This window comes from Podarcis vaucheri, assembly GCF_965113315.1.
Source record: "Podarcis vaucheri genome assembly, chromosome: 13".
NCBI classification, from domain to species: Eukaryota; Metazoa; Chordata; class Lepidosauria; order Squamata; family Lacertidae; genus Podarcis; species Podarcis vaucheri.
The window spans coordinates 26,319,867-26,337,394 of record NC_138751.1 but is presented as its reverse complement, the minus strand read 5'-3'; the positions used below and the strand labels follow the sequence as shown (position 1 = coordinate 26,337,394).

Below are 17,528 nucleotides of genomic sequence, written 5' to 3'. Positions count from 1 at the left end.
TCCATCATCATGTTCTACAGTCAGGTTTCTGGTCATCTGCAACTTCACTTTTGCTTTTCTAGCTGGGACATCACTTGACATGTTCATTCACACTGAGCTCCTCGTCTTAGGTATGCTGGCTTTTTCTAGTGTTTGGATTTATTTGATACCTGCTCATCTGAGCACGATAATAACATACTAATGCTATTTAAATGAGTGGGAGAGGGTAATTAGTAATTGTAGAATAGGGTGGACAGTACCAAAGATTGGAAGGATGAGACACACAAGGAAATAAAAATACAGTGGTACCTCCAGTTACGTACTTAATTTGTTCCGGAGGTCCGTTCTTAACATGAAAGTGTTCTTGATCTGAAGCACCACTTTAGCTAATGGGGCCTCCCTCTGCTGCCGCGATTTCTGTTCTCGATTTCTGTTCTCATCCTGAAGCAAAGTTCTTAACCCGAGGTAATATTTCTGGGTTAGCGGAGTCTGCAACCTGAAGCGTATGTAACCTGAAGCGTATGTAACCCGAGGTACCAATGTAGAGAGATTTGTTCTTTCCTTCTCCCGTGTAATGGATTATAGGATCACCACCTTAATTAGTCATATTTAGGTTGAAAAGCCTCACTTATTTAAATGGAAACTGAATGCAACATAATGATTGACCTAACACCACACACTGGGAATGATTGATATAGCCATGTGTCTGAAATATAATTTCAGCACACTGTCCCTTACTCATATTAGCTCTCAAACCTCATCATTAAACTAGTTACAGACTATATTCTCTAGTGCCTTGTTATTAATATTTCTTCTGTCTCTACAGAAATAATCTCTGGTGAATCTTGCTTCTTTTTTTTAAAAAAAGAAAGAATAAAAGATGTGCAAACTGAATGACATAATCTAAAAGAATTAAAGGTGTTTAGATAAAACCACCCAGACAATAGGAACAAATATCAGGAGTGTAGGTAGGATATGAAGGAAGATTCTTAAAAGCCATTTCTGAGATGGAAAGTCATGGCTTGAGTCATATTTGAGTGAGATGGACAAATATGACAAAAGTGTGACTTAAGAATCCCTCACTCCCCCCCCCAAATCCAGAAGATACCCAGATATAATCATTTGAATGAGACCCATCAGAAGAAAAGCCCAAATGTGCAGAAGCCGGTTGAGAAAACTAGACAGCAAAGGTAAGGTTTGTTACATATCCTTTATCCACTCTCTTCATTTCACATGTAATTGTTTCAGTCACAACCCATAATAAAATTTCATACATCATTTCATACAAGGAAACAAGGGAAAATGAATACTTAACAGCAAACACAAAAATTAATTCACACCCCACAATTCAGCAAACTATCTTTTGGAGGTTTTTTAAATGGCTGTTTCCAAAAGCATAGCTGTATTAGTCCCTTGCAGCAAAACTGGCAGTCTTCTGGCATCTTAAATGCCAACAGATTTTAAAAACTTATTCCATAATAAATTTATTGGTATTGGGTAAGGTGCCACAAAACTGTCATATTTGCATTTTTCACAATGGTGAACAGTCTACTTTGACACATAATTTTGTGATTAAACATTTCTGCATTATTGTTTAAAATACTTATTCCTCCCATAATTAGGATTACCTGATGGAAATTTTTATGCAGCAAAATAGAACAACAATGAATCTATTAATTCTCCGTGGATTTGGGGACCTCCAGGAACTTCAGTTTTTTGTTTTTCCACTGTTTTTAGGAATTTATGGAATAACAATGGTCGGGAATTTTCTTATTTTAATATCTGTATCAGTTGATAAGAAACTTCACACTCCCATGTATTTCTTTATTGGCAATTTATCATTCTTGGAACTCTGGTATACCTCAAACATTACCCCCAAAATGTTGGTGGATTTACTGAGAAAGGACAAGACCATTTCATTGACAGGCTGCATCATACAGCTATACATTTTCTGTGCCCTGGGAACTGTTGAATGCTTTCTCCTGTTGCTCATGTCATATGATCGTTATCTTGCCATCTGTAATCCACTGCACTATGCCAAATCAATGAATTGGAATTGTTGCCTTAAATTAACTGCTGGAACATGGTTATGGGGCTTCCTGTTAGCTGCTGGGCTGAACATGATTGTATCCACATCTTTAACACTTTGTGGCCCCAATCAGGTTGATCATTTCTTTTGTGACTTGACACCCTTGTTGAAGTTGTCCTGTTCTGATATCCACCTAGCAGAAGTGGCCATCTTTGTAGCATGCTTTGCTGTGTCATTAGTTCCTTTTCTTCTAACCATCACATCATACGCCTCTATCATACTGACCATTTTCAAAATTCCATCATCATCTGGAAAGAAGAAAGCCTTTTCCACTTGTAGCTCTCATCTAATTGTAGTAAGCTCCTTCTATGGGACTCTGGGCATCACATATGCAGTCTCTATAGGGACACAGTCAGTAGAATTAAACAAAATACTTTCCTTGTTGTATACTGTTCTGACTCCTATGTTTAATCCCATTGTATACAGTCTGAGGAATAAGGAGGTTAAAGAAACACTAAGAATGTTGTTGAGTAAAGCTTTGGCTTTCATAAACTGGTCAAATGCTATGCAGCAATATTGATAATATTTCCCCAAAAAAATGTTGAGGTTGGATTTGCTATAAGTAAACTGCAGCAAAAGGCAGCAATATAGGGCTTGAGACACTGTATGCCAGCACCACAGGACACATTATACTACAGATGTGGTAAAATCTTCCAATTCCTTCTAGTCTACCTAAATACTTTAGCCTTCCTTAAACATTCTTGAGACACACTTTCTGAGAAGGGAACTTGCAAATCTGCTTTGAAAATCCCATTACCTGCAATCTTGTGACCCAAGTCTGGAAGCTCCCTGATAAATTCTCATAGTCCTATTAAAATTCTGCACTCGTATTTTCATTATTTCAAATTATAATGCACTCATCATGATAAATATTTCTAGGTCAATTTACAAGGTGTTGGCGCAACACTAGCTTTTCAACAGGGGTGCTGCTGCTGCTGCTGCTGACCAGCAGGGTGGAGAGTGAGGTGACAAGGTCTGCAGGGTATGGTTGAAGTGATGTGAGCACAGGGTTGGCCCCCCCTGTGTACCAGCACCATGCTAACCTCTTTGCACCCCTTTTGCTCCTGGTAAGTGGCAGCTACAACACTGCTGGAAAGCTAGCATTACAGCTTCACCCTTCTGACTCTTCCTTTCTTTCTCACACGATGTATCTAAAATAGCAAGTTTGAATTTTATGTATAAACTTTGTAATTTATTTTGACATACCAAGAGAAATGAATAACAAGCTTATCTTCCCAATGGATGTGTTTGGGATATGGTATACATTGCAGAGCTCTTGATTTACTGGTTTTTGTTTTAAGTAATTACCATCTTTTGTTTCTTTGACGTATACACTATTGTTTTGACAGCAATAAGATTCTATTTCTTTTTATGTGTTTTAAAATTTAATAAAGCTCCCCTCCTCTCTTCTCCCCCAACCTTATACTGTACACAACATAAATGTCTCACATCAAATGTAACTGATTTGTAGAAAAGACTCTATGACCTGAAAATAGAGACAATACAGTACTTTTGTAACCCAGGAAAATCTTTAATAAAGCTTAAATAAATAAATACAAAGAATAAAGATTAATTTGAGACACAGGAGCCTTTGCATTTAACTCAAAACATCTGTAGGCAGGATAATGTATTGAAAGCCACAGAGAGGTCAGTGACACGCTCCTTCCATTGGCTTGAATAAGCTTCTTCCTTTCCATAACTATAATTATCATAGGTTTGCAGCCATCATGAGAAGGTAAAAGCTGTTTCCATGCATTTGTCCGAACACACAAAGGGTTAAAATAAAGATGGGGCAGGGGTGCACATACAAGGTCTGTAAAGTATAATTAATTAATTGACACTGGAATAAGAATGGCTCTATGTATTGCCGAAAGGTTTAACATTGGAAAATTCCACTGGAGTATAGCCAGCAAGAAGAGCTCTCTAAGCTGCCTAAATGGGTTGATAATTCGGTATTGTTATTGTTCTCTGGTAGCTCTGTTGTGGTGGTTTTAACCTTAGATCATATGAGAGGTATTGAATTGTAAATTGGAAGGGTGGTGGCTGAATCTTTGACCTCAGGTTCTGTGGAAGTAAGGGTGTATAAATAACCCCTCCAGTGCGTGAATACAGCTCCAGGAAAAATGGAGACTGTAAGGAGAGACAGACCTCTGATTTTAGATCTGTTTGAAGTATTTCATATTTTATTTCTAAGGTGCTGAGCCTGTGCTGGACTTGCACAATATATTCTATGGAAATATTTGGATGCATCTTTGATGTTTTTGTTCTTTTGAGGCAAGTTCTGCAAGTAAAGCTTTAATTAAACTCATGAACCTTGCCAATGTTTTATTTTCAAAAGGAGTGAGTTTTTATGCACCCTGTCACTTCAAACTGTTCAATATTAATATTTGAAATAAAGCCACCACCCAGAGTACCCTGACTGCTCTTTGGCCCATCAATACTTTATATTGATCTGATATATGCTCAGCTTGTTAATTCCCCCAGGTTTGAAAGCTCTTCACACTGTTCTGCAGCTGTCCCATATGTTGCTTGCAAGAATCTGAAATTGCCAGATGCGCAGAATATTCAAATAAAGAATTACCCCACTGGAGGGATCATGAACAGTTTTCTTTGACTTTTCCGTGGATCTGTAAGTAGGGGCAGTCTCCTTCCATCTCCTCCATTTCTTTCCATGCCTCTCCCCACCAATGGTAAGTTTTTTGTACTTTCAGTTTCCAACTGCTTAAGAGCAGACATGGTTCCATGCTGTCTGAGACCCAATATTTCCTGAGATGTGGAACAATATTCACTTAGGAATATCCTCATCCAGAGATCCATAATGAATGCATGAGAAAGCACAAAAATCCATGGAATGGACAAAAAGATGCACAATTTCAGGGCTGGGATGTGGGCTGTGTCCACTCTCCACATATTGGCTATCAATGGGAATGACTAAACTCTGAATACAGCTGATAACACATTCACATCACACTGAAAGTATATGACGCTTCAATGTTTATACCTTATTCACAGATTGGATGTGTGTGTGTGTGTGCGTGTAGGTGGTACATATGCACATAAGTATGTTTCAGAAGAATCTGTACATTTTTTATAAAAAAAACCAGATATGGAAACAATAATTTTTAAATACAAATTTACAGTGATCTGTGCTTCTCCACATTCACATGGTATGCCAACATTCTCTTCACTCAAGTGGCAATATAGGCTTTCTAGTCAAAAGCTTCCTCAATGCATTCTGGACATCCTTGTTCCTCAGACTGTATATAATAGGATTAACCATTGGTGTCCCCACTGTATAGAGCATAGAAAAGACTTTGCTTAAGCTGGGATACCAAGTTGTTGTAGGTACACCATACACCACCATCAGTGTCCCATAGAACACTGTAACCACAATGAGATGTGAGGAGCAGGTGGAAAAGGCTTTCTGTTTGCTTTTGGCAGATGGGATCTTGAGGATGGTGGAGACGATTTTATAGTATGATATAGTAGTGAGAAGGAAAGGAGAGAAGGTTACAAGGATGGAGATAAGAAAAGAGGGGAACCTCACTTTTTGTGTGTCTCCACAGGCAAGTTTGATGACAGGGGCCAAATCACAGAAAAAATGATTGATCTCATTAGAAGCACAGAAAGGCAACATAGAAACCATTATTATGGTGAGCACTGGGGTCAGAAACCCACCAATCCATGACCCTATTGCTAGCTGAATGCACACTCTGAAGTTCATTAAGTTTCCATAATGCAGTGGTTGGCATATGGCTACATAGCGATCATAGGACATTGCTGCTAGAAGAAAACACTCAGTAACTGCCAAAGAGCCAAAGGTGTAAAACTGGAGGAGACAAGCTGAGAAGGAAATGGCCTCATGGGCAGTCAGTAATGTTTTCAGCATCTTTGGAACCACACTGGTGGTGTACCATATTTCTAAGAAAGAGAGGTTTCCTAGGAAGAAGTACATAGCCGTATGAAGGCTGTGGTCAGTCAACACAACTGCCATGATAATTATATTCCCCATTAATGTTACTATATAGACTGCAAGGAATACCACAAACATAGGGATCCTTAGCTCATGAAGGTTTCCTAGTCCCAGCAGAATGAATTCTGTGATCAGTGTATGATTAGGGCTTCCATTTCCATCTGGAAAGAGAAACACACGGGGTATGAAGGAAAGGAAGACCAACAGAACAAGAAATTAGTTCAGCATAATTTGAATAATCTGATTTGCTATAAATCATATAGTGTCTTAGCAAATCCCTTAGATTGTACGATCACATGCAGCCATGGGAAAACTACTTGCTAGGTGCCAGACTACATCAGCGATGCACATAAATACACACATAGGAAACTCACAACTTCCACCCCATACTGGGCTACCTCCAAATGCAATGCTTTAATTATCTCTTATGAGTGTATGACACTCATTCATTTTCATGGTGACTAGAGCTGAAGGAACATCCATGGTGTGAGGCAAGTGTCTAGGGCTGTCACCTCTGAACTATGTATTGAATTCCCAATCACTAATGATGCTTTTTGGCATAATATAAGCAGCCTTCTAGGTGTGTCAGAAAGGAGAATCAGGGAAATTAGACTAGATGAGCTTCAGCAGGACTTTTTTCAAGGTCTGTTATTTGGTTCACACAGAGTTTTAGCCAATTAAATTCTACAGAGTGGACTCACTGATATACAGTGGTACCTCAGGTTAAGTACTTAATTCGTTCCGGAGGTCCGTTCTTAACATGAAACTGTTCTTAACCTGAAGCACCACTTTAGCTAATGGAGCCTCTTGCTGCTGCCGGGCTGCCAGAGCACGATTTCTGTTCTCATCCTGAAGCAAAGTTCTTAACCTGAAGCACTATGACATGTTACAAACTCCGCTAACCCAGAAATAGTACCTCGGGTTAAGAACTTCGCTTCAGGATGAGAACAGAAATCGTGCTCCGGCGGTGCGGCAGCAGCAGGAGGGCCCATTAGCTAAAGTGGTGCTTCAGGGTCAGAACAGTTTCAGGTTAAGAACGCACCTCCGGAACGAATTAAGTACATAACCAGAGGTACCACTGTACCATGCTCCCTCATTCAAAGAGGAACTGGACCCTGTGATGGAAATATGGGGAACCTGTAGTTCTGCATAGATTTCTGGACTCCAACTCACATTAACCCAGCCAGCATGTCCAGAGATCAGGGGTGATCAGAGTTGCAGTCCAGCAAAATCTGGATGGCTAAATTGTCATTAATTCTACTCAATATTGATCTAGAATATATTCCAATGTATAGTTAGCAGAGTAAAAACTTAAACACGTTGCAGGATTCCACCAAAAATAGACCAGATTAATTAATTAATTAATATTTCATCCAGCAGAGCTTTACTGCTACTGAAGGTAAATGAGCATAATGTTCACAAATCCAATACATTCAGAATTGGCACTGCCCATAAGAAATCCAGTTGCAGCAGACTTAACTTAAACTTACAATAACTTACAAGTGTAAACTTTAATACTAAGCATACTATGTACAGAACACCACACCAGAATGAAAAGCGATAGAAAGAGAAAGTGAAACCCAGGCTTCTTCTGGCCTATTTTTATAGTCAGCATGAGATAACAGAATCAGTTTAAGCCAGCTGTACTCAGCGTCTCTAAAGGAATAACCCAAACATCTTGAACCTTCTGCTTGTTTCTTTCACACAGAGAAGCTTCCAGAACCCTTCAGATCTCTACATATCAGATCAGTGGCATAGCGTGGGTGGTGCAGGGGGGGGCAGCCGCACCGGGCGCAACATCTGGGGGTTAGGGTTAGGGGGTGCAAATCCACGGGTTAGGGGGCGCAAATCCATGGGTTTGGGGGCGCAAATTACTTGCCTTGCCCCGGGTGCTGACAACCCACGCTACGCCACTGTATCAGATCAATACTTTGAGTAAATCCATTGAAGGAATGGGGACATAAGTTAGATTTCAGTAGGTCTACTTTAAGCTTAGGTCTGGATGCAATTCAGTGTTACTGTTTAAATGTGCTTTCAAGGAAGGAAGGAAGGAAGGAAGGAAGGAAGGAAGGAAGGATAAATTTTGTTTTACCTTTCAAAATATTGCCTCCAAAATGCATCTTGAATCTCCGTCTTGACAATTATCACAGAGGATTTTATTTCTCTCTCTTCCTGATACTTAGAATATAGTCTTTAGAATATAACCGAAAACCTGTTTTGATGTAAGAAGCGGGAAAAGTAGTTCGCTCAGTATTTTATGTGGAGGAAATGGAAGGAATGATGTGACATCCTGGCAAACCAATAAATGAGGTGCATGCATCACCAATTAAAAGCAAATTATATTTGGCAGTGCTGTACTGACTTGATTGCAGCAACAATAGGGACTACTTTGAATCACCAGTATATATACACTTGGGAATATTTAATTATGAGTCAGCTCAAAGCCTAAGTTACTGAAAAACAAGGGAGGCTATAATCAATATTTGATATTGGGGAAACCCAGCCAAATGGGTGGGGTATAAAATTATTATTATTATTATTATTATTATTATTATTATTATTATTATTATTATTATTATTCAGGATATTTTGCCCACTTCTTGGGTTGGATCAGTAAAAAAATAAGTTAATTACTTAAACTTAAGTAATTAAGTAAACATCCAACCATCTGTAGCCACTTGGGAAGAAAAAAATGGCCCTTTGAGCTTTCCCCCTCTGTAATAAATTCTGTGTAAACATGTGGTGAAATACATTAAAAATAATACAGATACAACATGGTGAATGCCACAATGGTTTTAAACCCCTAATTATGAAATTTTAATGTATTCAATTTGTCAAAAAGATTGGTGCTTATTTTAACTTTTTATGTGGTTTGTTTCTATGGAGCAGATCCTCAGTGCAGGCTGGCATGGTTTAATATTGAAATTGCCCTATAACCCTAGTACCTTTTCTATCTTGTCCAGGACATAAGAGAACAACTGGCATCCTCTACCTACTTAACACTTAACCAGATTGCCCTGGCAAATATGAAGGTTATCAACTCCCTTAAGGAGGAACTCAACTTCAAACAATGAAGCTAATTTTGGGGTAAATTTCTGATTTGGGAGCCGTAAATAAGAACATAAGAAAAGCCCGTTCTCAGAACTACAGAGATAAGAACTCCCCCCCCCCCAACAGTAGTGTCTCAGGAAAGCATGAGAGAGTAAGGTGTATGGAACAATTTTGCACCTTCATTTATTATACAGGAATAAGTGAGGCCCCAAAAATATATTTAAATTATAGTTTCTTACAATGGCAAATTAGCAACACACATTTGCTCCAACTCTTTCCTCAGCACTCTCAGTTTCTGTAGATTTATAATGCTAGATACATCCACTCCTGCATATCTCTAAGAGAATTAAGATTTCTTTAGAATAGAATATTTGAATGTAACAATGACTGGGCTCTGCCTACATACAATTAATTTGTAACTGGCTAGACAGGTTGTGCATTTAGTTGTGTTTTTCTTTTCCTTGTAATAAATCAAAATTGCTGCTTGTGTGGAAGTATATGAATGTGGAGAACTCCATACTTCGGATTCCCATCTTCAGGTATCCCTACTGAATGAATGGTAATCAAGGTGACAGGAAGACCCAGTCAGCTGCCCATTCTGCCTCAGTACTGGCCAGTGGGGTGTATCCTCAGGCTCCTCAGACTTAGGGAGACAGCATATCTGCTGCTTCTGCATCAATCATACACTTGTGGGTGAGGTGGTGGTGGGTCGTCCTTTTAAGGGTTGGGGGGATGCCTCCGTCCCGCTTCTTTTCCCAGCAGCACCACCCTCCCCCCCATCTCTCAATGTGGCTTATTCGTCACTTCAGGGCCATGTAGGAATCTTTGGCAGATCCACCTCTGGGTGGGTTGGTTTTTTCACCTACTGCATATTGAATAGCTGGGTCTGTTAGGATTTTTATCTCACCAGCTGCTCAGCGAGCAGCACAATGGTTGTTTATATCATGTGAGTGTCTGGGAGTGTGAGACAGGAAGTCTCAGCACAGTCTCAGTACTGTGAAAAAAAGTTACTTTCACTTCTGAGTGAAGTGTTCTCGTCCGTACTGCTGCTCAGAGAGAGCAGACACGCTGATGGGTTCTCTGTATATATGGACTGTGAAATAAAGTAGTTTATAGCTACTGATTGTCTTTTTCTTCTGCAATGAGATGCCAGAAGACGAGTGTGCTCCTCTCAGGAGGGAGGGGTCGCTTATTACCGGTCTCTCTGGACTGAGGAAGATTTACAGCCAGAGGGTGACCACTGGAGAGACGCCTTGGTGTCTTGGGAAGGTGGCAGCCTTCCCGGGCATTTTTCCAACAGGGTCGTGGGCATTAGATGGTTTGCTAGCCTGTTAATTAAGTTAATCTGCTATTTTATTCATTTGTTTTTGGCAGGAAGGGGGGTTGTTGTATCCTGCTCAGACTTAGGGAGACAGCATGTCTGCTGTTTCTGCATCAATCATACACTTGGGGTGAGGTGGTGGCGGGTCGTCCTTTTAAGGGCTGGGGGAGAGAAGCCTCCGTCCCGCTTCTTTTCCTAGCAGCAGCACCCTCCCCCCCATCTCTCAGTGTGACTTATTCGTCGCTTCAGGGCCATGTAGGAATCTTTGGCAGATCCGTTTATCCACCTACTACTTATTGAATAGCTGGGTCATGGGCATTAGATGGTCTGCTGTACTGTTAATTAAGTTAATCTGGTATTTTATTCATTGGTTTTTGGCAGGAAGTGAGGCATCAGGCATAAGCCTGCATTTTATTAATGTTTGATCAGGACTTGTATATTAAAGAGAGAGCTTAGATTTTCAAAAGTTTCAAGCCAGCAGTTTACAACCTTGGTAATGTTTATTCTCCTAGACAAGGGCCCCTTTGATTGATAGCAGAAAACAATTCTCAAAGTCGTAAAAGCTGGAATTACAGACTGAGTGAGGACACTGACCCTACATGTTACAGAAGATAAAAAGGGCAGAGACCAAACATAATAAAACCGTTAAACTTGAGCCACAGGACAAAAGGCCAAGAGCACATGGGAAAAGCAACTGGCTAGGAGAAGGGGGGAAAGTGTGAAAAGGGGAAGAGGCTTTTTTTCCTATTTTACTTTGAGGCTGTAAACTGTTTCTTCCTTTTTACTTTGAGGAAGTTTATCCTTCTAAAAAGCTATCTATGTTATGTATTAAATATATTGTCTTAAATGTAATTATGCAAAGGATTTAAGAAATGCTAGATTTCATATAGTTGTATTTAGCCCCCCTTGTCAGACAAGAGACGCCAAACAAGCCCTCATGACAAATGGCTGTCAGACCTTTGTTTAAAGACCTCCAAAAGGAGATATTTCATTGATGATGCATGAGAATATGAACCCAAGGTCTCTGACATCTGTTCAAGATAAAATTTTAAAATTATTAACCATCTGTTTTGGAGGGCAAGGAAGACAAGAGGTGAGCTGGTAATTAAGATGCCTTGTTGAGACACATGTAAGATATATTACTACTTATTTGTCATTTATAGATGTAACAATATATAGCTCTTTGTGTTCCATATAAGGACAGGAGGATATGGGTGTATCTTCTAGGATTGGTTCTAGCAATCAGCCAATAGGAAATTCAACCAGGCTGATTGGACAGAGGTAGCCACAGGAGGAGCAAAGGGGGCTGGATTAAGGGAATATAAGTGCTGGCCATAATGGCAGGAGGCCAGGCCAGAGCTTGGTAACCATATACCACTGTGCCTCTCATTTATTTGTCTGACAAATAAATAATTATTTTAATTTCTCTATTGCTGCGTTGAATATTTCATTCCAGCTAAGCGTTAACCACAAGCAGGGTGCTACAGAAGGAGAGTTGTTGTGTTTCAACCTGGTCACCCCCTTAAGGCAGGTGCCACAGAAAGAATGTAGTTGGTCAAGGGGGCCTTGGATTGAAAAAGGTTGAAAACTTCTCCCCTAGTGGTTACAATTTGTTCAAGTTTGCTCCTGCACCAATAGTGTTTTCCCTCTGCAAGGATTTTTAATAGTGCACCAGGGAATTATATGCAATTCAAACAAATTGGAAGTTCAATATGTATTAAAAAAGTCCACTTCAATGGGACTGAATTATACCTTAAGTGACAGATTGCTCAGAATTGCTCCTAGATACTTGGTCTGCCCTTCAAATCCCTTGGTGTATTCCTAGACTCTCTCTATGTTGAAGGATCTGTGGGAACGCAGCACAGCTTAAGTTATCTAAGGGATTTCTTTTTCCTCCATAGGTGTTTAAGACTTGATAGGGCTATATTTTCAAAGCTGAGGTGAAATCTGAAAGGAGCCGTGGCTTTTAATAAGATAAATATTGCTTATTCCACTACATTAATTTCAGTTACAAACAGCTGTGCAGGACAACATAAGTACCTGAATTTTTAACTGGGTGAGTAGAAAGAATAAGACAGCTAATTAGTAGTTGAAAATAGTAACAGTGGAAAAATAGTATATATTATAAGTAAATTGATACAAAGAGAGCAGTAAATAGTTTGTAAGTGGCTCTGTTTTCCAGTGTGTTTCGGAATATAAACTTTGAGAGAATTCAACTTTTTGTATTCTCCTGAAGCAGTTCCAGCTTCCTGATAAGGCAATGGGCCATTAAAGGGAACAAAGGATGTGGATCTGTACGAGACAGCAAATGGGGCCCCTTCTCCATTTAGAAAGACAAAGTATTTGATTAGAAGTGATGTGAGCTAGAAGTGATATAAATGTTAATGGCATGAACCCCTCCATTGTAGTCTCAAATTGTGTGTGTGTGTGTGTGTGTGTGTGTGTGTGAGAGAGAGAGAGAGAGAGAGAGAGAGAGAGAGAGAGAGAGAGAGAGACTACTGCATTAAAAATAAATTAGTGAAATTGAACCTATCATTTTGTGATGGATAAGTAAAGAGTACGTTATGAAAGTCAGTTTGTATATACTGTATAAGTGTTCAACTTCATCATATTATGGCAGGAACACATTTTCCCCTCCCTCCAATACTACTTTATCGTAATTTAAACAATGGGAATTTTTTTATTCTAGAATATAATTCACATGCTTTCTTTACTTTTCAAGACCTTTTAAGATTTTGTTTTTAAGTTCCTGTGGCATGGTTGGTGGTTTTATTGTACACATTTTGGTTCTGTGCTGCGTGTAGTGTTTTGTAGTGTGTTTGTTTGTGTGTCTGGAGGGGCAGTGATCTCACTTTCATGATACTTTGTGTTTTAAAGTGTATAGGTTTTATTTATTATTCTATACAATAAAGTTTTATTGTTTTACTTTGTGGACAACATCATATATGTGATGATGTACCTCATAAAGTGAATGAAAAATGATATTTTTTCCTTCTTTTTAGAGGCATATGCATAATGTTGAAATCATTATTGACAGAGGCTTTAGAAAAATCAAATTCTAATTAATTTAATCTACTTAATTTAATTCTAATTCTAATTAATTTAATCGACTTAATTTAATCTATCAATTGGAAGGAGAAGCCTGATTTACTCTATGCAGCTCAGGTGGGTTCAGTGGTTTGGCATGACTATGGGCAGGTGCAGCTGGTTTGCTGGCTACCACCATTCCTAGATTGGAATAATCTAGGATCAATAATCCCTGCCGTAGTAACCTCCCAAGCAGAGTATTGTGACTCACTCCATATGGGACTGCCCTTGTAGATAGTCCAGAAGATGCAACTAGTAGAGCAAGCAGCCACTAGTGTCCTAAGCAACATGAGACCCAAACACCTCAAAAGTACCTTCCCCCTGTATCAGCCTTCCAGTGACTAAGGTCCAATGGGAAGGCTATCCTTGTCCCACCAATAGTTTAGGTTCACAATATACAGTAGTAACATGGAACAAAACCTTATCTATAGTGATAGCCCACTTAGGGAACACACACACTATTGGGCTGTTTGATGATACCCACGGAAAAAGGTAGATAAAGTGAGGTTTAAACAGAAGTCAAAAACAAGTAATAAATAAATCAGTGAGGGTACTGGGTGAGCCTCCATTTGGAAAGTATTTTGTTAGCAGATAGCCACAATGAAGAAGGATCTTTTCACTTTACAAGATAGTGAGAGTCAGTGATATTTTTCTAGAAAAAGAGGTGCTGGAATTCACTATGAATGCCTCCCTTCATCTTTTAGAATGGCTATGGTGATCTTAATACTATTATGTATATAGTACATTAATTGATTTACCCTGTACCATGAAGACTATGCAGTATACAATCATTAGTTTAGAGAAATGGGCAAATCTGTCTCTATATACATATCTCCCAAGGGAAGAACAGAAAGAGGCCCTACAGTGTTCTATTTGCAAATAGAGTTGATATTGCCTCTATCAAATACACAAGTTATTATAAAGAAAAAGACTACTTTGGGAATTTATATGTTTGCTTGTTTATATTCCTCATTATGAAGCAGTTGCCTTTGGTGATATATTTCTGTATGACTTTGCATCTTGCTATTATATCACTACCCTTTCGATTCGTTTGCTAAGGAACTCAGTTCGGGCAAGTTCCAGCTTTTTAAAAGCCCCAGTCAGAGTATTTGGGAGGCAGGGGGGAGTCCTGACAGATAACAGGTTGATGGGAAAGGTGCAGGTGCAGGTTCATGTTGGATACACACACACACACACACACACACACACACACCCCATCACATAATATAATATTGTATCATTTCCTGGTGGATAATGAATCTGTTAATTTGGCTATTTGTTTGAGCAGTTAAAAGAAGATTGATGGGAAATACAAATGAAAGATCGCAAAATGGAACAAAAGTGATGGAATTCATCCTTCTTGGCTTCCCAGGATCTCAGTATTTACAGATGTCCATCTTCATGCTCTTTCTTATCATGTATGTGATGTCACTGCTGGGAAATGTGGCCATCATCATTCTGGTAATAGCAAATCGTCGTCTCCATACTCCCATGTACTTCTTCCTATGTAATCTCTCCTTCCTAGAAATATGATACACTACAGCTTCTATCCCTAAGACTCTTGCCATCTTTCTGGGGAGGAGCAGAAGCATCTCTTTCACTGGCTGCATCCTTCAGATGTACTTTGTGTTTGCCTTTGGATGCACAGAATACTTCCTGCTGTCTGTCATGGCGTATGACCGATATTTGGCCATATGTGATCCCCTGCACTATAGCACCATCATGGACAACGAGCTCTCCAGGAAGCTGGCAGCTGGCTCCTGGCTATGTGGTTTCCTCATTATTTTTATACCGGCCTTTCTAATCACAAGATTGTCTTTCTGTGGCCCCAGTGTGATCAATCACTTTTACTGCAACATTGATTCCTGGATAGTTCTTTCCTGTACCAATACCTATGACATTGAGATGGCAGCTTTTGTAATATCCATCATTGTCATATTGGGCTCCTGTCTGATCACCTTTCTTTCCTACATATGCATTATCACCACTATCCTACGCATCCCTTCTGTGCAAGGTCAACAAAAAGCCTTCTCCACATGCTCGTCCCATCTTGCTGTAGTGCTCATTTGGTATGGCTCCACCATCTTTCTTTTTGTCAAACCTTCTAAGCGGACATCCCTAGAAATGACCAAAATTGTCAACATATTGAACACAATTGTTACTCCATTGCTGAATCCATTCATCTACACACTACGAAATAAAGAAGTGAAGGATGCAATCAGAAGTTCATTGCATTAGGCTTATGGTCCCAACTGCCTTAATGGAGGCATCCCCCACAACAGCTTGTGATCGTCGGTGAACGAAAAACAAGGATGACAGAGGGTAAATCATCCTTGCAAACTCCCCAGAGGGACAGGGGAAATGGGCTTCACTCACAGCTCATCTTGGTACCTGGCTTTTGCTTGGAATATGGGAGGCAGGGAGTCACCGAGTGCAAAAGCACTTCACCTGGCGAAACCCCTCCTATGACTCCATTAAGAAGCAGAGGTTCTCCATTTAATTGGATCTTTAATTGGCTTTAAAGTACAGGCGCGTGATGCAAAAGGGTTGCAAAAACATACGGTCAAATATACCAGCTACATGGATCAAAGGTTTGAATTGAGATAAGATTTTCTTCGGCATAAGAGTCAAATGGGGAGAAGGAAGCCACAGTTTGTTTATTCTAAGTTTCTTTTATATATTCATGATTCGGCAATCTGGAATATGAGATAAAAATATATTTACAAGTGAGGAAGGGACATTGGAGTAATGTTGATATTAACAAGCAAAAATAGAAATTGTGTGTGATTTGAAATGAAGAAAGGAAGGGAGGGGTAGCTCAAGTATGACTATTGGAAAGACAGAGTAATTCTCCTCACCTCTGCTTAAAAGCAACAGACAAGGAAAAAGAGACTGAGATTTTTGTGTGCTACTGATGGAATGTAATCTAAGATAAAGTTTAATTGGGCCATTAATCTCTTGCTGGAAGGAAAAGAATCTGGAGGCTGTGAAAAGAATGCTGCAGAGATTCTGGGAGTTGGAAAGGAGTATTAAATCTTCAGCTTGTTAAAAATTGCTCACCTTTTCCTAGGCTGAGGGAAAAATGGTGACATGTTTTACTAGTGAGACAGAATGTTTTAGCAGACTCAGGGCCGTCTTTACTCAGGGTTGCAAGGGGTGTGGGGCACCTGGGCACCAAATTCTGGGGTTTACCTACTGTATATGGTCCCTCTCAATTGGTGACAGTGAAAAGCAATGGAGCGATAGTCCCCCCTCCCCTCGTCGCTCTGTTACTCCATAGCACAAAATACTCCCAAAGAGTCAGGAAACAAAAGCAATTATTTCCGCTGCGTCGTTACAGGTGAGCTATTCCCCCCCCCCAACTTTGAGTTCACCTCTCCCCAAAAAGGTCAACAACTTTGGCTCCCCCCTCCCCAAAAAAAGCTCAATAAATGTTAATTTGGGGGTGGCTAAACTAAATTTGGGGCCGCTGGGCAGATTTTTGCACCCCGGCGGCACATATGCTAAAGACGGCCCTGAGCAGACTGTTCCCTGTTCTGAGACATCGAAGCAAGGGATGGAGAGATAAGACCTCTGAGAAACTTCAAGATTCAGTTCTGCCCCAAGCCATGATGGGAGAAAACAACAGCTGGGAAGTGAAAGAGACAACATACTATATGGACAGAAGGAATCTCCATGGATATAACAGTTTTCACATGCAGAGCAGAATAAAGATAATAGTTTGAGTTCCTCACTTGAAGCTTTATAAATGTATATATTATAACATCACAAATGTAAATCATTAATTATGTAGCTGTTGACTAAGGGATTATTATTGTAACTGAAATGTAGCTGACATTAATTAAGATTATGAAACACGGTGATATAAGATCAGAAATGCACCCAAACTATCACGTGGGGAGCCACTTTAACTGGAGATTGATTGGGACTTTGATAAGTGTATAATTGGGGAATTAATTGTTATTGTTATAATTTGGCTATTATTGAGAGTGTATTGGAAAACTAATAAAAATATTTTTTTAAGAAAG

At 39.6% G+C, this 17,528-nt stretch overlaps 3 protein-coding genes across 3 annotated transcripts; 2 read left to right on the top strand and 1 right to left on the bottom strand.

The window, feature by feature from the left end:
- Positions 1-1,733: 1,733 nt before the first annotated feature.
- On the top strand, positions 1,734-2,588 carry LOC309517501 (olfactory receptor 10A2-like; the record flags this gene model as incomplete). Its single annotated transcript, XM_082196730.1, has 1 exon — positions 1,734-2,588. The coding sequence occupies one exon, from the start codon at positions 1,734-1,736 to the stop codon at positions 2,586-2,588; it is 855 nt and encodes a 284-aa protein (XP_082052856.1).
- Positions 2,589-5,246: 2,658 nt separating this feature from the next.
- LOC309517304 (olfactory receptor 11L1-like) lies at positions 5,247-6,750 on the bottom strand. The gene has a single exon (XM_082196446.1). It carries the CDS (start codon positions 6,117-6,119, stop codon positions 5,253-5,255), a length of 867 nt encoding a protein of 288 aa, XP_082052572.1. The 5' UTR covers positions 6,120-6,750; the 3' UTR covers positions 5,247-5,252.
- Positions 6,751-14,788: 8,038 nt separating this feature from the next.
- On the top strand, positions 14,789-16,882 carry LOC309517311 (olfactory receptor 6F1-like). The gene has a single exon (XM_082196456.1). It carries the CDS (start codon positions 15,118-15,120, stop codon positions 15,736-15,738), a length of 621 nt encoding a protein of 206 aa, XP_082052582.1. The 5' UTR covers positions 14,789-15,117; the 3' UTR covers positions 15,739-16,882.
- Positions 16,883-17,528: the final 646 nt, after the last annotated feature.